At 39.8% G+C, this 22707-nt stretch overlaps 1 protein-coding gene across 3 annotated transcripts in view; it reads right to left on the reverse strand.

The window, feature by feature from the left end:
- The window catches only part of plppr2a (phospholipid phosphatase related 2a), a 62933-nt gene that overhangs the window by 25586 nt on the left and 14640 nt on the right, over positions 1–22707 (reverse strand). For all 3 annotated transcript variants that reach the window (XM_023296069.3, XM_023296070.3, XM_023296072.3), the window contains exon 3: positions 8541–8729. In XM_023296069.3, coding sequence (XP_023151837.1) covers positions 8541–8729 — 189 coding nt within the window. The remainder of the gene's footprint in view (positions 1–8540; positions 8730–22707) is intronic.

Below are 22707 nucleotides of genomic sequence, written 5' to 3' on the forward strand. Positions count from 1 at the left end.
TTATCATCGTGAGCAGTTTGATGAGAGCCGTTATTGTGTTCCAGGCCGAGTGGGGACTGATCAGACTGTGGTGAATCCGTCTGTATGGATATCAGCGCTGCAGATATACAGAACAGATAGAGCCTCTTTAATGTGCAGTGAACAAAACAACCTCTTCTTTCCATGAACAGAATTCTCATCATTTTCATTTTTTCTATGATGGGCTGAAAGCCTGGATTTTTACATTTATTTTCTCTCCTTATCTGTATCTCCTTCAATATCACAACTTTTGCCCTGCGTTAACATCGCATCTCGTCTTATTACATGCTCTCCTCATTTTCTCATTGCCCTGCCCTTGCCATTGCAAAACCGAGGAACAGAAGTCGAGGGGGCAGAAGCTAGAAAGCTTTCACCCAGACACATATGCTCCCATGGCAGCCAGCATCACAGCAATTGATGCCCCCCTCTCTCCCACCATGGAGCCCACCCTGCCATCTGTCTCATTAACCTGGGTTAGCAGCATCAGACCTAGACTGTGTGTGTCTGCGGTTGAAAACAGAAAGGAGATGTGGCATGAAATTAGGGAAAGGAAGAAGATGGACATCAGAAAGGATCAAGAAAGCTTTAGAGAAAAACAGAATTTAAATGCATAAATCCAGTGTGGACAATTGTGTACAAATGTGAGCGTTTTCTTTGGGGGCTGGTGTGAGGTCAGGGTTGAGCCAAAGTGCAGTTTAATGTCAGCACACTGACATTATGGTCGAGGAGGAGAGGATGCTGGCAGAGCACCTCTGAGAAATGTCAGTTAAACATGTGTCCAATGTACAGGCCATTTATAATATGCCTCAGGCCTTGTACAGGAAAAACCCTTTCACATACAAATCCTGTGGATATCTGAAGATGTTTAACCCAGTCTGAGCATTTATAAAAAGGGGTCATGGCTAATTACTGAACTGCCTTCGTTCACTTTTGACATGATTTTAGTTATTATTCACAGAACAAACTATAAAACCTGCAGTAAGATCTGATTAAAGTAGAGAGAGAAGAGATTGGTGAAAGGACTGCTTGTAGGAGTTGCTGGTGAATGAATCTCCAACAAGCCGGCACTCTTTATTGAGTGATTAATCGTGGTTTAACTTTCAAAGGTTTCAGCTTTTAATCGGAAGTGCACCAGCGGATGGTAATTTATCTTAAAGCAAAACCCAGGAACACACTTTTTCAAAAAGACTGATGAAAGGAAGACTAAATGGGATATGGCACTGACTTACAAGAGGCAGCGGAAGAGAAGCGAAGACAAACTTCCTAATAGTGCGTGACCGAACCTTTATGATGTTTGTGTTGTCTTCACACTGGAGGAACAAAATGATGAACACTGATGATGGTTGGCAAAGCAAGATTACTCCATTTATATACTAAACTATAGCACATTTCCAACACAGTGACCATCCAAAGTGCTTACAAACAGCTAAAGCATGTGAGTGTCAATATGTTTCTTCGTTCCACTGCAGGAACTCAGGGCAGGCAAGAAGTTGCAAACATCGCCACTGTCTTTTGTTTCCACAGCGGTGAACGTTCTGACGTTTTCAACAATATCGATGAACAGTAGATACTTTAAATACGTTGTGTTCTATGAGCACATAGGGATAAGATTAATGGAGGTCTGTTCTGTTAGCCAGTATTAGTGAATATTTATGTTGTTGCTGCCAACGTTAGAGAGGAAAAGACTCAGCAAGGACATCGACATGAATGAAAATAGCACTTGTTGTTTTCTCTGAGTTTAACCAATCAATGCAATGCTTTTTTTCAGGGATGCCTTGAAATGCTCTGCAATAGCTAAATTTGTCTCGAATTATCATGAAATGACAGAGGTTCTACAGGGTTGGTTTTTGCAGTCGGAACATTTACAAAGGCTCAGGTTGCCCACAAGTACCTGCAAGTGAAAACAGCCTCATATTGACTGCAAGGTTATTGTAGGAATTAAATACTAACAGTGTAATTATTATTGTCTACTGATCCATATCAAGTCTGAGCAAGATATCGATTATTAGCTTAGCTTGGAAGTGGGGTAGCCGCTACTCTTACTGTATCTAAAGGTTCAAAATCAAACCAGCGGAGCTCACTAATTAAAGCAACTGTGAGGCTGCAGGAGGCTGAAATCTGTAAAGGGAAAAAAAATAAAACACTAAATTATAAAATATACAGCCTCCTCTTGCAGCTCTTCCCTCTCCTGTCTGTGTTTGAAGGCCGTCACAATAACACAAGAACACACACAAAGATAGTCAAACTGAAAGTTAACATTCATCTGTGGTGTCTGCCAGGATTCATCACCCGCTTTCCCAAGTTAAAGTCCTGGATCTAACCTATTGCATCACCACATCTTACTCTCCCTGTGGACTTCTTTGCATGATACCACCTGCTCTGGATCACAGGCTGGATCTTTAGAAGCCTGAAAATGAAGGCAAGAGGAGGTGGAGAAATCTAGTTTCCTCTAAGATGACTTGAATTACAGCATGCTGAAAGGTCTGAACAATTACTAATTTCTGGCCCAAAAAAATACTGCCTATCCCAGCTTTAATCCATACAAAAGCTGTGCTTGTAAACATATCATTTTAAGTTGTACTTAATAAGTTTCTTAATGATAGAAAATAACTTTTGGTTGCTTTACAAAATGCAAACATTGCCGAGTGGTGAAAAAAAAGGAAGAGAAAAGAAAGCTAAACATCAACAATCTTAACTTAAAGGTGACTTTTACCCCCTATTTATTTAGCTAAGTATTCTTTTATCTCAGCATGACTGCACTTACATAAAAGATTTTTCTCCTCTGCATCTGAAAGTGGGACAGAAAAACAACATTTTGCTATTTTTCTGAGGGCTCTACATGATCAGCAAAGTAGCCACAGATCGTAAAGAAAACAAGGTGAGAAGACCCACTGGTTCCAAGATGACACGTGTTAATTGGTAGATGAGACAAACATTGATGCGAGGCGAGGTCAGAGAGGGCAATGAATAAAAAGCTTAAAAAGGAAGAAGAGGTGTTGATGAGAGTGGAGATAATCTTGGATGGCAAAAGGAGTAAACAGGTAAAATGTAGTAAGTGCTATCAGATTGAGGGTGGTTGAAAAGAGAAAGAAAGTGAGATCAAACACAGAAAAGCCTAAATTGCAAAGAGAAGAGAGGAATTAATAGAATATGAAGGCAAAAAGGTCAGTGTGGATGAGATGTAGTGGAGTGAGGAATGTGGATGGTTGTGGAGTACGGACATGAAACAGAGAGAGGGGGAAAGACAAAAAATAAAGTGATCAAAGGAAGGATTTGCAGCGAGTGAACACACATTTGGGCACACTGTCAGGCTGGATCTTTGCTAGATAAGTTAATTCATCCTAGGCTTAACAGGCTTACAAGCTCCATTAGGCAAACTTTCAAGATGCCCTTAAAATGAACCAAACTCAAGTGTGTGTTTTTGCTTGGAATTTCAGTGTTACTGCAGAGACAGCAGTTGCTTTAAGATACAATCTGACAGCATTTTGCCAGAATTTTTAAAAAGGCAGGCGAATAGTTTTCTTCTTTAAAACATTTATGATTGTGACGTACAGTTTTTGATTGCAAACAGGGAAATTTATGCTGCAGTTTTGTGATTACAAGATGAATCAATGCAATTCAGCACAAATTCATTCTGCATGCAAAACTTTCATGAACTAGTTAATTCTTTGCAAATAATCAGGTCCAAAAAAGCTCTCCAGACTTCAACACTGACATGAAATAATCACATAATTAACCTTTTTTTCTGCTTCTCTACTCAGCTTGCAAAACAATCTTTTGCTAAGGGTTTCATTAAAAACAGGCTAAAAACATTTAAAAGTCTGTTGGAGACATTAGCATGTTTGCCACTGCAAGAACTTTAAGGCCGATTTAGGGGAAGTGAAACCTCTGTGCAGGTTTTAACTGCACAACCTGCCCTTGTAGAACCTATTTAGGGGTTGTTTTTTGGGGACAAAAAAGTGGCTACTCCAGGGTTGCTAGTTTAGAGCAGGTTTTGACCTGGTTGAAGCATATAGGCTAACATGGCAAAGCCCAGTTCTATTACATACATCTTTTTATTCTACATGCTCTCAGATGTGGACTTAGTGTCAGTAACCACTATTTGTCATTGTTCTGGTACATTCAGGGGTTAACGCCACAGTTTAAACTTTTGGATTCTACACCGCAATAGAAACAGAAAAGGCAAAAATGGCTTTGATGTTGCCTCGTGGCTACCCTCACATCCTGCAGTGGAAAGCCACAAGTTATCTATTAGGTACTTAGTATACTTCTAAAATCACTGTAAAACCCTGTAAAGCAAACCATTGATTTTGGACTACATTAACTTGACTTTTTGAGTTTGCTGCCATGAAGGTCTAAAATCTTCAGTTATCGTTACAAACTACCTTTTGATATAAACAAGATGGGGAAAATATTAGAAGCACTATAGGATAATATATTGGACCACTGAACATATTGTTGTGTTCAACTGCTGAGCTTCCAAGTGCACCTAACAAACTTGACAATTACACGTTTTGGACATCTTGGACATGCACTTAAAACAATGATCCTGCCCATCACTCATTGCTTTTGGAGTCTTTCAAAACAAACTCAAACTAGAAATAATAATGTTTAGTTTTTCCCTCGTCCCGACATTTCAGATCAATGGCAACTTCAGTATAACTTATAAAGTTATAAACAAACACATGTCTACATACCATAATGGTATATATGTGACGGAGGAGGGAATATACCAAGTCCCTTCTCTTATGTTTCCACCTCCACGCAGAGGTTCGGCTCTTAGTGCTGAAACTTTCAAAAAGTGATTGATGATTTTAATTAAATGTTGGGACCCTACTGGGAGCTGATGGAGGGCTAGACTGCCCTCTGTTGGGCTTGGACGACTCTGGCACTGACCCAAACACCCTGGTGGCTGATTACCTTCAGTGACTCTGCCAGAAAGGGTGTCTTATGGTCAGCTCAAATAATCACATCCATGCTCTAATCTGCAATTATGGTTGGCAATAACAATAATAATATATCTCTATCCTTAAAGTCAGTGCTATTAGGATGTGCTTAAAACCAAAAGACGGTCAAACTGTGCTACACACCGGTAAATATAATAATGCTGAAATAGATCCCAAGCTCTTATCTACAACCATAAAAAAGGTGACATCTCTTTGACTTTTATTTTTAACACTGGTTGGCTTTTAGATGGTGCAGCCACTTTATCGCCAAACACAAGGCTCAGATTTGCTGCTGCAGTGGACAAAAAGAGATAAAACTCCTCTGGAACCAGCAACAAATGGCAAAGCACATTTGCACCAGACTGGTGCTATTGCAGGGAGTTACTGCTATGATTTACTTGGCTGCTTGTTACACACCAAGACCTCTGTCAGCACAGGTTAGGACAGACTAGCTCATGTAAGTAATGTTCTCTGACCCAGTTCAACATCCAAAGTAATTTAGCCTCTGATAAGGCAGCTTTATTAAAGGTCCACTTGTTTTGGATTAGTGAGTGTAGCTTAACGCAGTCAAGTTAAACTGCTGTATATCTGCAACGTTGAATAGCTATAAAATGATGGTGCAGCTTTTTAAATTTCACTAAAGGAAACGGTGCCTAAATTATTGGGCTGTAGGGAATGGTGTGATATTTATTTCATTGTGTTATAAAGGTAAGGACTTCACCTGCATTGTTAATAATTTATTTTTAACCACCACACACACACACAAAAATAGAAGCACTAAATAAACCAACATGTCTACCGAATACATTGCTTGTCCGTGAGCTCTAAAACAACGCACTGTCTTCTAAGAAACTCAGTGTGGTCTTATCTGATGCCTCTTTTGCAGGATGTCATTTGTCTGTGACGTTGTTGTTAAGTGAATTTGAAGCAAATGAAACATGAGTCAGGTTTGTTTTATTTGCCTGCTTGCAAGCAAATAAGCTACTTCATGTTGTGTTGTCAGAAGCAATGTGTAACACACTACGTTATGCATCGCTGTAAAAAAAAGGCAGAAGAAGGAAAAGTCACAAATTGGAAAAAAAAAACTGTTGTTTTCTAACCATCAAAAAAGAAGAAGAAAAGAAAAAGAACAAAACCAGTTACCTTAGTTATCTGTGACAGAAACATGAAGAGAGGTCTTCGGGATTAATTTATGTCAGCTAAAAAAGGCAGAACTTAATCCCACATGGAATTATTGAGATATGGCTCAGCCAGACAACAAACCCTGCCAAAAATACACAAAACTCACTGCAATCATTCTTTGTGGACATCTTTAGTAAAAGGAGAAACACGTGTGCCTCATAATCAGAGAAATCAGAGTGAGTTTGAGTAAGCTAGTTTCTTTCAGTTTTGTTTGATGTCTGATCAGTCCTTGGAGTTAAATGTTCATTACATCAGAACTTATTAGAAGAGGTGCTTTCAAGTACAATGAACTATATTTCAAAAAAGGTCTAACACCACCTCCAAGGAAGTGTAGAAACTTTTTTGCAAAAGTAATGTTATACTTGAAAACATGCATTAAATACAGCAGGAAAACATGGGTAGTATTGAAAGATATATCTTCTCTGATGTGACAATGCTATGATTCTGGTTAAGTTTCAGCATAAAAACTACCTGATCAGGTTTGGAGAAACACGTAGATTTGTGCCAAATTGCAATGTAATTTTCAAAAGGGAACTGTGTCACTAAGGTTACAATAATAACTTTGTTAAGTTCTGGGAACAACAGAAAGCTAAACAAGACTGACTCAGCTGGAAACAGAAAATGAACAGTCGTCTTTTATTTATTGTTTTGATGCATTTTATTTTAGCTGCTGCTCCCCTGTTTAACAGTTTACTACCTTTAGTATTATTGTTTTTGTTTTTAACCTTGTTTTATTTTTGTCGTAAAGCACCTTGTGACTTTATATCTGTGAAAGGTGCTATATAAATACATTATATTTACTTACTTACTTTAGCATCTATTTAACTCTAAATGGGACCATAATTTACTAAATGTACATTACACTGTATTGAAGGACACTTGAAACTAGTAATTGAGACCATAAAGTTATTAGGAAAATGTATACTGAGGTAATAGATTGAGGGAGAAATAAGGTAAGTGTCTCATAGACTTGCATGAAATATACAACCAGAAAAGTCACCCCCTGCTGGCCATTGAAAACAACACATATTTAAATCACTCGCATTTTCAGAGCCACACGACCATCTTACACAATCTATTAGCATGAATTTTTGAATATTCTTTAAATTTACAGAGGAAGAAACAAATAAAAGCTGGCATGACGTGCACAAACAAACTTCTTATGTGTCTATTTCGCCCCCCCAAAACACAGAAAGGAAATATGGACTCTTTCAATTTTCTGACTCAGCTTCTCATAATACTGTTCCTAAATCAATACTGCAATTATGCAGGCCTAAATATATCAACTTTATCACTTACTAGTTATTACAAACATTGATGTGAATCTCTTAAATTGCTACTCATGCATATTGCTTTATCTGCTCTGGGCGGAAACAGTTCAGTGATAACTGTTATTTAGAAAAATCCAGGGTGTGAGTCAAACTGCATGCAGTGGTGCCACATGATAACAGCCCACAGACTTTCTCCTGGCCGTCAGCATCTGCACACGGCATCATCTGTGTTTGCTTTGTGCTCCATTTGTAAGGTATTCTTGTCTTTGCAGTAACTGCCGGCTGTGGTTTTGTCTGTACGTGTAATCCGGTCAGGTTATTTGTGTCCCTTTGTATTGCGGATGTTGGCTGGTTCTGTCTGTGGTGGAGTGTTTTTTGCGGTAATGCTGAGGATGTAAGCTGTTCAGGTTTGTGTTCATGCTCGGTGCCAGGTGGGACACATTTCAGGCTCGCTGCCGTCCATCTCAACTGAGGCTCAAAAGCAAACCACACACACTCATGCACACACACCCAAACATACATACAAAAAAATCAAAATAAAAACAGTACATGCCCCCCATGAAATGTGCTCATTGTGTCTTTTTCTCACCTATCATTTCCGTTTTTTCTATTCAGACAGCATCTGTTGCCTGCCATTATCGTTCAACTCCAAGTTTTACACTTTCTTTCTTTCTTTCTCTGACCCTTCCTCCCTTTAACTGCTTCTCTCTTTCTTTCTCTAATGACCTGTCTGCCTGTTCCCATTACATCTGCATGGTCTGAGTTGATTCTTATCTCAGTTTCTACTCCACACACACATATGTGCAAACACACACACACACACACACACCTGCCCGTCAAAGATGGAGGGGGGTTACCTCCATGCAGCTCATCAATCTGCTCACTATTTCGGTGGTGCAGCACACACCGCCTGCAAAAACTCACAACCTTAACAAGTACAAAGCCTTCTCGTACGCTTTCACTAGCAGACACAGGGAACAAATCGAACAGAACCACCTCAACTTTGACAAATTCTGACTTTCCATTAGAGCGCTTTTTCTTTTTCCTGCACTCCCACTTGCACGCTCCATCTATATCTCGAGTTTTACTTCCACTCTGGCAAATAAATAAATGCAACTCTTACCGTGAGGGTGGGGATGGCTGTGACGAGCGAGTAGATGAGCACCGGGGGGATCTTGCTGGTGTCGTCCGGACCGGGGTAGGGCTTAGAGAAGGTCTTGTCGTAGCAGAAGAAACCCTGGATGTGCACGGGAAAGGTGTCCGTGTACTCAAAGTAGTAAGCCAGCAGCACCGTCCCAGCCATGATCACCAGCTGGAAATAGAACATTATCCCTCCGTTAGGAACCGAGAGGACGAGAGGTGAAGCAGAGGAGGTAGAGGCGGAGGAGGAGGAGGATCGGGAGAGGAAGAGGGGAGAGTCAAGTCCCTGTTCCCCTCAGTCACGGGGAGATGCATAGGAAATAAGGACCCAGAGAGAGACAGAGTGAGAGGTTCAGTGTTTAGAGCCAAGATAGAAGGTGAGAGAGCGAGAAAGAGAGAGAGAGAGAGAGGGAGAGGGAGAGAGGGAGGGAGAACAAGACAAGAAACAGAAGAAGAAATCTGTAGATGGAGGCTCCTCTCTTCAAGAGATGAAAGCAGGGGGGCAAAAAAAAAAAAACCTGAATAAAAGAGGGTTCTGCTGCACGTCAAGCAGCAAAAACAAAGAATTGCTGAGAGCAATGGAGCGAAAGAGAGAGAAGAAGGGAGGTGGGAGGGAGAGGAAGGGGGAGCAGCCTTTATGCTGCTGGCACTCATGAAATCTACTACAGTTGAGCTGTGGGTGTATTTGTAGATCCTGGGCGAGTGTGTGTGGAACGCATGAATGTGTGTGGCGAGAGCATGTGCACGGTAGCGTGTTTCTGCAGACACGTGGTTCCAACCATCAGCTGTTGTCTAAAGCTAAAAAGTTCCAAAAATACTTCTACCAGCTTCCACGCACGTTTGTATTCCTGTGGTCTGTGCATGTGGAGATATTATCACTGGATAAAATGATGGAGCCTGAAGTGTATCAACAAAATTCTACTAAATACAAATAATAGCAACTTATCTGGTATCTAACTGATGAATTAACAGTAAAATATATATATTTTACTGTTAATTTGTCAGTGAGATACCATATAAGTTGCTATTACTGCAAAAAAGGGTAGCCCAAATATAAGATATAAACACTAAATTTGAAAAGAAAATCACTTAAAACTAGTGAAATTGTCTGTCCATGCAGCAAGTAAATTTTACTAGATAAGAAATCTTGAAATAAGATTTTTATACCTAGAAATAAGGTCCCAGGTAAGTATCCAAAGATTAAAATAAGCTGAAAACGCTGATTTTCAGGTCAAAACACTTGAAATCAAATTTGATATTGCCCAATAATAAGTGAAAAATACTGAATATAAGCAGATAATTCTTTTTTCTAAACTTTTTTATTTTCTTATTTGTAGCAAATCGAGGTTTTAAAACCAGAAAAACACTAATTTAAGCAAAGATTACTCAGTACTAGTGCAGTCTGATTACACTGTGGCTTGATAGAAATTGGTTTATCTTGAAATAAACCTAAATCCATATTAAAACTAAACCCAAAAACTTAAAACTGTACCTTATTCTAAGATTATACATCTTGACTGATATATATTTTTAAATCAGATTTTCAACTTTGTGACCCCCTTCGTATAGAGATGTGCAAGCAGCGCGTCAACCAGAAACACAGCGGTGAAAAGAGCTCTGATTGGTGGTTGCTGGACCACAGCTTCACAGCTCACTGCCCCACAGCGACCAAATAAAAGGAATCACTTATGGCAGGTCTGAGTAAAAGTGAGCACAAAACGGAATAAATATAGTACACACACAAGAAAGCACTGGCTTCATGTTTGCAAAGATGTACAAACAAATAACACTGATAGGCATTTGCAAAGCCCTTGAAACCACAGAGTTTATATTTTTGGACTGTGGTGACGAGGTGTAAAGAAAGTCAAATATGTAGAAAGAGCAACTATTTGCTCCATTTAAACTGTTCCAGAGGTATTTATTGTTATTTTTTGTTTGTTTTATTGGACCTTACAGGCAACACAGTAAGTTGGAAACACAAAATAAGATATTATCCCCGATAAAGTTGCAAATTTCAAACTTGTTAGCAAACAGTTGCCTTTTTATACATCCAGCAAACATTAACATCCATTTAAAATTGCATCTTTAACCATCTAATGAATGTAAGTTAATATTCATTTCCTCGTAGTTCTGTTTTTATATCTACCTATTTCTGGCTGTTCAGCTCTTTAGCTACTTATCTGTTTTAATGAAGTAGTTGGTATCTTTCTCTGCCTGCTGTATGGTGTTGGGCACTTAGTTAGCACTGTAGTCAATCTTTTTAAACCAATCAATTGGTTTCCAGGGAAAAAAACAAGTGTGCGTTATCTCACCAGCATCATCAGCATTTCCTCCTCCAATCACCTGAGGCTGTCTAGAAATTATGATACAACCAGTCATCATTCACAAACCATATTTATCTTGTGGGAAATTTAAGACTTATATCCGATGGGATGGAATGAAGCTACACTCTGACCAGACATTTGCCTCCACACCTGTGGTAGCAACACAAATACAGACACATGTAATGCGCTAAAATACACTTTCTGTCTGTATGTAGATAAACACCCACCAACGCACTGAAAAGAGCTCCACATCTCACATGTGCACATAAACACAGGGGCTGGTGTGTTCATAAACAATGGGTGTTCCTAACCCTTTATTCCTCGTTTCTTTATTTATGTCAAATCATCCTTCATGAGTGCCTCCCTTGAGGGAGATGTGCTTTGCTATCTGTGGTTGTCATGGTGAAGAAATCACTGAGGAACACAGGTTTGTAATATTCTGCATTTTTAGCACTTTCCGCATCAAAAACGTGCTTGTACAGGCCAGTCTTTGTGGAGAGGTTGTGTTGGTTTTGCTGCACATTTTTCTGGTGAGAAATCCAAACAGCAAATGTGCGCTTGTAACTCTGTGTGCATTTTCCGTGCAGGTGTGTGTGGGGGTTGTGCACACACCCGATGGGAGCTCTTTGGTGGGTTCGCTTTGAGCAAGAGGAGGTGTTGTGTATGTGTGTGACTCATAAAGCTTTCCCTTGTTTTCCTGTTTCATAGCTCCTCCCCTGCATTTAGCCAGCATATTGTGAGGCGCTCTGACTCACACTTGTGATTGCTTAGCAAGAAGAACACCACTAACTCACAACGGGACCTTAAATCATCAGCATAATTACAGGATGTGTAGTAGAGTATGGAAAGCATAACATGCATCCTTAACCCCCCTGTTGTCTTCATTTACGGGCACCAAAAATATTGTTTCCTTGTCTGAAAAAAATCAAAAAAATCAGCAAAAAAAATCCCCAAAGTTCTAAAAATTTGCAAATCCTTCAGGAAGAAAATTCCAATAATTTCTTAAAAGTTTCTCTTAAAAGTTTTATTTAAAAAAAATCCCCAAAATTTGGCAGGAAAATTCTTGTAAATATTTTCAAAAAATTAGGAAAAATCTTCCCCCAAAAATTCTAAAAATATCTAAAGTTATTACATATATATCAGTTAGAATTCTAATATTTTCTTTAAAAACATTCACAAAAAAATCAAACAAAATCCAGCGAAATTCGCTGGATTTTGGTTGATTTTTTTTTTTATGAATGTTCTTAAGAAACATTTTTAACATTTCTTTTTTTTTCCACCAAAAAATTTTCAAAGATTTCCCAAAAATGTTGAAAATGTGGACATCAGAAGTTTCACTGTGAAAATATTTTTTTTTTCCCCACATTTTCAAACTTTAAAACGGGTCAATTTTGACTCGCAGGACGACATGAGGGTTAATTACCCCAATAAAAGGACAAAAGATTGAAGAATGTGCTTCTGGTGGGGATTTTTGCCTCTAATTCATTCAAGTGACATTTGTTTAACTTTGACGAGCAAATCCAGCTTTTTTAGAGTCTTCTTCTAGTTTCGGCTTTATCACCTCGTTCTAGATCGCACTTGGAAGCAACAAAAAACAGCATGAAATGAAGCGTAACTGTGCCAAGTGTATTTTTGCAGCGGTAAAAAGATGAAGAGTCGTGTAGAGTGACTGTTATCATTATATTTCCTCTAACTCATGTCTGATTGCACAGATTAGCCAGCTGTTGGCGTGTTGCTTTGTTGCCACCTTTGACGTGGGTGACAGCAGCTTATTCACACCCTGGCGACTCTCTACCCCGCCCTCCTCGTAGCACTCCTTCACACTTTTTCCTCCCACTCTGCCAAACACATCTTGTTCCTATTTTCTTTCTTGACCTCATCCAAAAAGAAAGGCAGCCATTGACAGGAAAAAAAAAAAAAAGGACAGGCTTCAGCGTTAAGAACCCAGCCTACTCTGACCTATTTTAGCGTGGAGATGGAAGGGCGGATCAATAGCAACAAAGAGCGGCGGCTTGTCAAGATGAAAGGTCACATTAAGACAGTTCAAGTTTGGAGCTGTCACTAGGAGACATGATGCTGCCTGTTACAAGCGGGAAAAGTGAGCGAAGACTGAGGAGTGTCTTCTTCTACTCTCGAGCTTCCACTGATGTCATCATCTCCCTCTGAGCCTTCGTTCACATCGCTGCTTTGAAGATACACTCCATGCCTGTCAGATTATCCAGGCATTAGCGCACTATACGTCTCATTACGCACCGACATGAAACTGACTCGATTATTTCAGGGATCAGAGTATTTTCAACCAGTTTCAGTTCCTGAACAAGTCAAACAGGAAATTAGTTTCTCATTGATTCCTGTGAGGCAGGCAGAGAAGTGCTCATCAGTGATAAGAAGAGGGTTTCTCTGCTCTATATGTCGGATCTATTATGAATGACAAGACAATGGACTGTAATTAAATTCACACTTGTTTTAAGACAGTGCATTTTAAATATCTTGTTTAGTCAAACAATCTTGAAATTACCTTGTTTTGAGTTGAATTTTACAATAAAATTCAAAATAAGTTTAATACATCTCAAATTAGGAGGCAAAAATTTATTTTTGAATGAAAAACTACTATTTTTTAGCATGTCTGGCTTATTTTAAGAGACTTAAACTTGACAATCCTGGTAAAATATAGCTTAAAATAAATTTTCCAAGCTAATTTTGAGATCTCAAGATTCTAAATATCATATCTTATATCAAGAAATCTTACCAAGCCATTTTTCACTTGTTCTGTTGGCAGATTTTTTCACTTATTTCAAGGGAAAAGTTCCTTGAAATAAGTTTTATTTTCTTGTTTTGAGAGGAGCATTTTTTCCAGTGTAGGAACAGAATTGGATGTTTTCTCCACTACTGATGATGTTAGATCACGCATTTGTTGAATGACAGGTGTGGTACAGACAACACTGTAACTTGTTGAGTATGTGTCCCATTACCATTTAAAAGTCAAAGCCTGTTTGCACCAGAGACACACAAGTCTTAAAAACTCACATCAGAAGAAAATTTACCTTGAGTTGCACATTATCCTCCTCTGAAAGGCCACAGTATTCAGCAGCTACTCACCCTCTGAGCACCGTCACATTCCCAACGGCGCTACAGGATGAGATCTTGCCCTTTCTCAGATGAATATCCTGTTCTACCTGCTATCTGTGGGTATGACAATAGAAATGTCACTGTGTGTTTTTCCTTCAACTGATCCATGCGCTCTGTTCAGAAAAACACCGCTCAAAGACCCAGACTTTCCCTCTTCCTCTGCCCTTCCATACCCTTCACTTCTTGCTCATCCTTCCAATACTTCCTCCACTTCTCCTCCAGCATACTCTGTTTTTTTTGTTTTTTTTTGAGTTTGCTGAATATTTCATATTTGCGCATCTGAATTTCAACATCAGCTGCTGGACTGGCAGACTGTGCCCAGTTTTAGTGAGTGTGACGCCAAGAGGCAGCAAAGGGTTTACAACAGCAGTGACATCAAGACGTCTGAAAACACGACGCAGATAGATGGAAAGCATTACGGGAACAAGTCCAGGGAACAGCAACAGCCAACGGCATGTGAAGGACCCACCACAGAGAGCTCAGTGCAGATCTTAAAATACGATCACTGCCTCCTTCCTTTAACACAGTGACAAATACGTGTCTTTTTTATGCACAAATCATGTGTTTTGCACAAACAGGAATAGACAGACTTACATGGTTAGCCATACTTAATGAGCTACATTAATACTTTATCAATATGAGGGGACATTTCTGTGATGAAATATGGAGCTGTGTCCTTACCTTGAGAGTGTTTTAAGAGAACCTTTACAGCAGAGAGGCTGAGAAGTTTGTTTATACATTCACAGCTCCTTAAGAAACTTTACATACTTTGGTTGTAGGTAGTCATGTTGATTTTAGACCTGAAAACAGCAAAAATGTCAACTATGATACCTGTCAACTATGTTATAAAAAGTCCCGCATTTATATATTGATGACTAAAATGCAGATGCCTACAGGTGAATGAAAGCAGTTATAAGGTACTCTGTGATTTTGTGTCCATTACTTGGGAGATTTGAGAGACAGATTAGACAAAAATAGTCAAAATCAATAAAGTAGAAGCCAACACATCCCAACTAGGGTCAAGCAACAACTTACTGGATCCCACACTTTCCATAATCCAAGTCCAGTGACTCCAATACAAATGGTGTCTTTTTGTTAGTCCTCTGTTTGAAACTCTACACCCCCAGTTTCTGTATTTCTCTACCTTTGAGTGATGAGGAAACTATTTTAATCATGTGTAAAACAGGTGAAAAGCCCATTTAACAAATAATAGTGATGCATTAATATAATTAACAGAAATATGCAGAGATCATTGGTACATTTGCGACAGAATAATGCTGATGTCTTGAAATTAAGAACTACAGTTCCCACCCATTTCTTTCTTCTCACAAAAGCAGGCTCTACTCCTCATCCCAACATCGATCTGTGCCTTTTAAATCAGCCTGCACCACAATTATTTTTTGCTGGACGCACACTGCCCTCTTCCTGCTTACTTCTGCAAATCAATCAAATAGATTTAACACAAATTCTACAGCAGTGGCACAAAATGTGACACTGCAGCTGCCAGTCTGCTCCGTCCCTCACAGTTCATTAAAAATTAAGACAGTAAATATAATAACATGATATATATTTATCACATAAAGTCACATTTTGCACCTTTAAGAGGCAAATCTCCATAGGACATGTAACCGCCACGGAGCTCTAACAAGGGTCGCGATCTCTGCCTGTCTTTCTGCGCTGTTCTCTTTCTTCGGAGGTTCACTCGTGTCCCTGGATGCTGTTAAAGCCGTGTTGCCTGAAAGAGCAGTTTTGTGTTTTTACAGACGGAGGATTTCGAGCAGAAGGACGGGGAGACACAGGGGTCCACCCTCAGACACATGCTGTCCATTAAGAGGCCTGCCATCCACACATGCTACACTGCACCTGGACGGCATGTCAGGAGTCCTGGAGGAGGAGGAGAGGAGGAGGAGGCCCAGAGGACGAGTGGAGGCAGGAGGATTGGAAAAGAATAGAGGAAGGATGGGGAAGAGGGTTAAAAACGACAGGAGGAAAGAAGAAGGGGAACAGGCAATAAAGGGAATTGGTAGAATACAAAGAGAAAAGGTTGGGAACAGGTGATAGAAGAACTTTACCGTCATCTCATCTCTTTTTGGTTTAACCCTCATGTTGTCCTGCGGGTCAAAACTGACCCGTTTTAAAGTTTGAAAATGTGGGAAAAAATATTTTCACAGTGAAACTTCTGATGTCCACATTTTCAACATTTTTGGAAAATCTTTGAACTTTTTTTTGGTGGAAAAAAAGAAAAGGTAAAAATGTTTCTGAAGAACATTCACAAAAAAATTTTGGTTGATTTTTATGTGAATGTTCTTAAAGAAATTATTACAAGTTTTACTGATATATATGTAATCACCTTAGATAATTTTAGGATTTTTATGGAAGATTTTTCCTCATTTTTTGAAAATATTTAGAAGAATTTTCTTGCCAAATTTGGGGGATTTTTAAAAAATAAAATTTCTAAGGGAAACTTTTAAGGAATTACTGGAATTTTCTTCCTGAAGGTTTTGCAAATTTTCAGAAATTTGAGGAATTTTTTTGCTGGATTTTTTTCAGACAAGGAAACAATGTATTTTGGTGCCCATAAATGAGGACAACAGGAGGGTTAAGTGTTTCTACTCAGGCTTCAGCTTTTTTTTTTGTCTCGTGGTCCCAAACCCACAGGGCTGTCAGCATCAAAGATTTGTAGAAAATGTGAAAATAAAGCAACGCTTACTGCAACGTACATGTGTAAGCTCTATGTGTCTGTGTTCATGTCAGGCCCACCGCAGCGTTTCCGCTTTGTTCTGTTCTGCAGCGAACGCCACAAAACACGACTCCAGCCCTCAGCGATAAAGCTCTTCGGTGTTGAAGCAGAGATGCTACACACCATGACAAACTGCACACCACAAAAACACCATAAATTATTGAACAACTGGTGGATATGGTTTCCTTGCCAAAAAATCACGTTTGATCTTGGAAGACAGTGACCTCGTATTGTTTTACAGTGAGTTGGAGACTGGTTCCCTAACTAGGTTTAAAGCCAAAAACCTCCTACCAGCCAACACTTTGCCAGCACCAGTGCAACCACCGACACCACCCACACACTGTGCTCCCACTCCAATTTCTTGGTTTCTACTCTCGTTTATTAAACAAAAGAAATGCCCTGACACAATTCCACACACAGGAAGATTTCTGTCATCCTAATGCGGGTTATTTAGTGTGAACTGGAAGCTAACATGCGGTCAGTGCTAACTACAGCTTCGCAGCAGGAGATGAAATAGCTCATTGGTCTGTACTGATCTCTAATCTGTTGTTCTAAATACAAGAGAGGCTTCCTGCTGAGATTGGGACTGAAGGGAATGGGAGAGAAAAAAAACCTTCAAAAATCCTATTTTTGAAGCAAACACAGTCGTAGCAATCCCTGTGATGTATTGCCCTCAGTGTGGTTTCAATCTGAATCAACATCAAACCGATTTTTCTTTCTCTTCTTTCAATTGGCAAACAGTAAACCTGTGGTACTGCTATCAGCTGGTGAGGAACAGGATCAAGAAAGACCTTTAGGACTATCTGACCGACCTGTTCCCACTCCCAGAGTGTAGGGTTAAAAACAAAAACAAAGTTGGTGGCATGTCAGGTACGGACAAAGTGTCCTTCTATGCCAATGTTAACTGTGTCAATATTCTATGCCAATGGATGTATTGCGTTTTTTTTTTTTTTCTAGCTTTAAAGAGTAACCGGGAGGTTGGAGGACTGGCTGTGGCTTAAGTCCCAATAAACGACCAGAGAAGCAGATAAAGTCTCACTCATTCATCACAGAGGGTCGCTACAATATGTTGAACTGTTTTTACAACTTGACCCATGTTGGTCGGTGTTTCACCCTGTTCTGAGCATTTTATCATATCTAATTTCACTTCCATGGAGACGGCTTTCCTGTTCTTTGAAGCATCAGAAGAGTCTGACTTACGGTGGGAGCCATAATAAAGAGCAAAAAGTTAGTGAATGTAGCACAATGCAAGGTGGCGTACAACCAGAGAATGTAAACAAAGCTGTCTTATAGCACCACGTGACGACGTATTCGTCCTTTCTGCTCGTCAACTAGTTCCACGTAACCAGTTCCGACGTAACAATGAAACGCCATAGGTTGATAACGGCGTAAAATGAGGACCCCTGTACTCTAGGTAAGATCAGGGTGCTGAAACAACCCTTCCAGAGACTGTACCATGTTCTCGTATTGGGTATTCACTATCCCTCCCTCATATCTGCTCAACCTGCTACACTGCTGCCAGATGTGCAACTGTATGTCAACACATATCACTATAACAACTCCAGACAGTGATAATATGTTAATGTTGTGTTGACAGCAAGTGCCACTACCCTCGATCAGTCAATTAAAGTCTTAAAATTTGGTTTGTGAAAATGTTGGACAGTGCAATTTTCAAGTACAGGGTTTAAAGAACAAAGTAACCTGCATCCCATTAATGTCTATGACTGTGCAGTCTGGTGCAGCTTTATATCCAGATGCAAGTCAAACTACTAAAAGCGCATATCCCCTGTAGCTGTATTGTCAACATTTGTCAAATCGGTGTTTCAGACTTGGTAGCTGTGTCGGTAGTACAGTGGAAGAGAGTCACCTCACCTCAGACACCTAATGATTCAGCAGCTTCTATCGATCTGTAGACACTGAGATCTTCTCATTATCGATTCTGTCTAAATGTGATCTGGTCAGTGCGGCTCCACAGAAGTTTCAGAGTCAGATTTAAGTCAATGCAGTGTGTTTATGATCTTCTGTACTGTATGTCTGACTTAGGGCATAATAAACCTTTTTATCATCCTTAATAGAGATCATTTTTATTATATGTTGCTAGACATCCTAGCATGTAGTAGTCATTTATTTCTAATCGAGTTTTATATATCAAATCTGTAAAGGCATTGAAACTTCAAAAATTGCATTTCTTGTCTGTTTACACATCCCTTCTCCAAAAGTCTTTAACATGCACCATCCCTCTCTCTATTGATATGTTGCTCAAATGAGGATAAATAGCTAAATTAAAACTAAAATGTTTGGAGCTGGCTTGTGCACCCACTCTATACAAATATTCTGACAGACGAGACCATGATAAATAGGCTTTGAAATCAGAATAAATGGCTCCCACATCAAAATGACCTTAAAAGGTTTGCTCGTAGTTTGCAAATGAATGAGAATTAGAGACTATACACTCTGAAAGTTTATACGGAGTACTTAAGAGTGAAAAATATGGAGCAATGGGAGTTGGAAAAAGAAAGCAGGCAGAACCAATGGTGCATTCAGAGAGCTGCTGGGAGTCCCTGCAGGGGGAAAGGAAAGAAAGACGAGGGAGAAGAAGAGGTGCTCCAGGTGGGAGGACGGTTGAGATGGGGCATGTGAATGAAACAGAAGGAGGAAGAGATGAGCTGCTGGCGATCAAGGGGGTTGGCTTGGAGAGTTTTGGCCTACGTTTCTCTGGGAGAGTGTGGGGGTTTTTTTACAGGCAGGTGGAGTGAGAACAGATGTGGAGAGAGCAAGAGAGTGGGAGCGTTTGTTCTGTATTTATATGAAAAAGAAAGGGCTGAAGGGAAAGGAGAGTCCGATGGGACAAAGGGAAAAGAGATGAGAGGCGCATTGCTTTAATCGTCCTCTTTATCAGATTTTTTGTAATGAAAATCACATGAAGTGTAAAGAGCCTGTTGTGTAAAGCGCCTTATAACAGTGTTTTAACATATTATACGGGAAGATAATACAACCGTTGAAGATCCACGTCTCTGCATGTCTTTGTTGTGGTCAGATACACACCTCTGCAGTGCTCATATCTCCACAGGGAAACCCTGTGTATGCACATTACAGAGATTACACTGCAGCAAAACAGCTATGACTGGCCCACTACCTGCTCCGAGCTCTAAACTCTGCGCCTGCCAAGTCACACTGTGTGCAATCTGTGTACGCCTCACTCTTCATGAATAAGTAATGCCAGGGAAGTAGTCAGAGTACAGAACAGTAGTTAAAATAGTAGGGTTTGGCTCTTTGTTGATGACTAGTGCAGTGCCCAGATGTTAAAATAATCCTGCCTGGACACGGGACAGTGTAGCCGTGACAAAGCACTCTGGGATGCTTTTCTTTTCAAGTGCAATCAGCCATTTCCAGTTGACGTTTTTACAGAGCACCAGTTCGTCTAAAATATTCCCGCACTTTCGACGGTCATCCTTTTTCAGCTGCAGCTTATTTTCCCAGAGAATCCATGCTGTTGTATGTTGCCATATTCAGTGACATCATTATGTTAATGATTCGCCCCCAGCTCTAACCGACTGCCATTTCTCTTTGGTTTTCTCAGAGCCGCTCATCCAAATGACTTCTCACTTGACACGGCACTTCCTCGCATCTCCAGCGATATACCCAGCAAGTGTGAAGAAGATCGGATGAACGGTTGCTGGGAAAAGCAAAGAACAGACACACACACACAGAGACTCCTTCATTTACACATTTTATAGTTGTTAATTGATTCATTGTTCATATAAAGAAAAAATAATTAGTGCAATGAAAGATTCCCATCTTCAGTAGGAACAATCCCATTTGTTTTTGGCCTTACATGTTGATAGTAGGAAAAATATAAGATAGATAAAACATTAAATTTGTCCTCTGGTTGATATTGTGGAAGGCCTATCCATTATAGACCTCCTCATAGCAAAGAGTTTTACAACAGTGGGGTCACTTTTTTTTACAGTGTGTTTATGACTTCCACAAAACTGTCAAAACAGCAGCATCTAATTTAGTCTTTTATACTTTCACACAACTGCAACTAATCTCTTTTGACTTTAATCAAATAGTTTAAAAAATCATCCTATTTCTTTTCTTTAACGCTTTTCCTTGATCTCGATGAAATACTTCATGGGTTCAAGGAAGGATCAGGAGAATTCATGAGGACATCTGAAAAGACAGCTGATGTTAAGAGGATCTGACTGCACTTACGCTAAATTATGTAATCAGCAGATTTCTTGACATGATGGTGTGTAGCCTTGAATTTTGTTGGTGTAAGGTATTGCAAAAATAGCATAATCTCCTTTCCTTTGAGAAAGGATGGTCCAGTATTTCCTACGTTGGAGACAAGAGGGGAGACTAGAGAATCTAAACAGCTCTCATCATGGCTGATAAATGGATATTTCTGGGTCATTTCACTCAGGTAGGAACCTTCCTGAGAAAAAAAAACTCCTCGACCATAACGTAAGTCTCAAAACAAGATTTTGGAAAATGAGGGAATGTCATGGAAGCAGCGACAATCCTAGATCGACGGTTCAAACTTTGAAGCAAACTGCCTTGGTTTTTAACTTGACCACTTTGATTACATGTTAATGTCATGTTCAATTTCTCCTCCTTCAAACTGCACTGTACTGATGACAGTCTCATAAAATGGGTTTAGGCTTCCATTCCAGGGCCATGTCATGTCATGTGGGTCATGTGTAACAAACCTAACTGTTCTTGGCAATTCTAGAAGTGTGGAGCTTTCTCTATCATTATTCTTCTTCAGATTTAGTTTCCAGTTTGAACATGTGTGGCTAAAGAGTACAATCTCAGCCATTTTAAAGCAGGAGGGCATTATTTTAATGGGAAAAACTTTTAAATATGTAACTTCCGATACACAGAGACACGCTTTCGAGGGGTTTAATCAACAACCAGAGAGAGACTTTAAAAAGATTCCATAACCCCAGTGGCTACTCTCCACGTACTGTACTGTAAAGATCTACATAATGATAACACCACCAAACACTCAAAATGAGTTACTAAGATTATTAGCTGACAACATAATTATGTAAGAGTAGGAAAAGATTCACAAGGCGACAAAATATGTGCAACAAATTTGGGAGAATCTAATAAATAAAGCCTACTCTAGATATTATTGTTTTATCTCCCAGACTTGTTATTTATCACATTTTAAAGTTCGCAAGATGGAAACCAAAGAACAATCTGCTTCTGTCACATCTAATATGCTTTGCTTGATCACACCTCAGTCACTGCATAAGATTGTGTTTGGAGCTGCTTGAGCTGCATTTAGTCCAGTGTTTCCTTGCTCCACTGCTGTACGTTCAGCCTCCTGCATGCTCCACTGTTTGATTGTTTAGGGAGCTGGGCTTGTCGTTGCTGAGACAAGGGAGACTCCATGTGACAGGTGTGAAGCCATCCGACTGCTACCCACCATGAAACACAGCGGCCTATTTATAGAGGCGGAGGAGGCGGCCCAAGACACCGATGTGATGCTGGAGTGTTCTCTGTCTGATCTGTACACCGCTCAGGTGTTAATGAGGCTTCTGAGACCGATGTGTGCGTGCAAACGTGACACGCTCATGAGAGATTTTTGCTGTTGTTGTTGTCAGAGTGAATTAAATGAGAAAGCTAAGCAGTGAAAGAAAACTCTGTGATGGGTATGTCAAAACCCCTCGAGCTGATAGATCAGAGGTGAAACTATAGTATGTGAAACACTTAAAAGCTCAGAACTGACTGCAAACTTACTGCTGTGGTTTGTTGGGAGCTTCAGCTGTGTTGCAGCGGTGCCCTCTGGTGGAGAAACTGCAGCAACATTTCTTCATATTTGTGCTTTTCTAAACTATATATCAGACAGAGGGAAGCATCAAAGGAGTATAAATATGCATGTTTACTTGTATGAAACAATGATAGAGGACTTTTGAAATGCAACACAAGAATACAGAGTAAGTGTC

This window comes from Amphiprion ocellaris, chromosome 19 (assembly GCF_022539595.1).
Source record: "Amphiprion ocellaris isolate individual 3 ecotype Okinawa chromosome 19, ASM2253959v1, whole genome shotgun sequence".
NCBI classification, from domain to species: Eukaryota; Metazoa; Chordata; class Actinopteri; family Pomacentridae; genus Amphiprion; species Amphiprion ocellaris.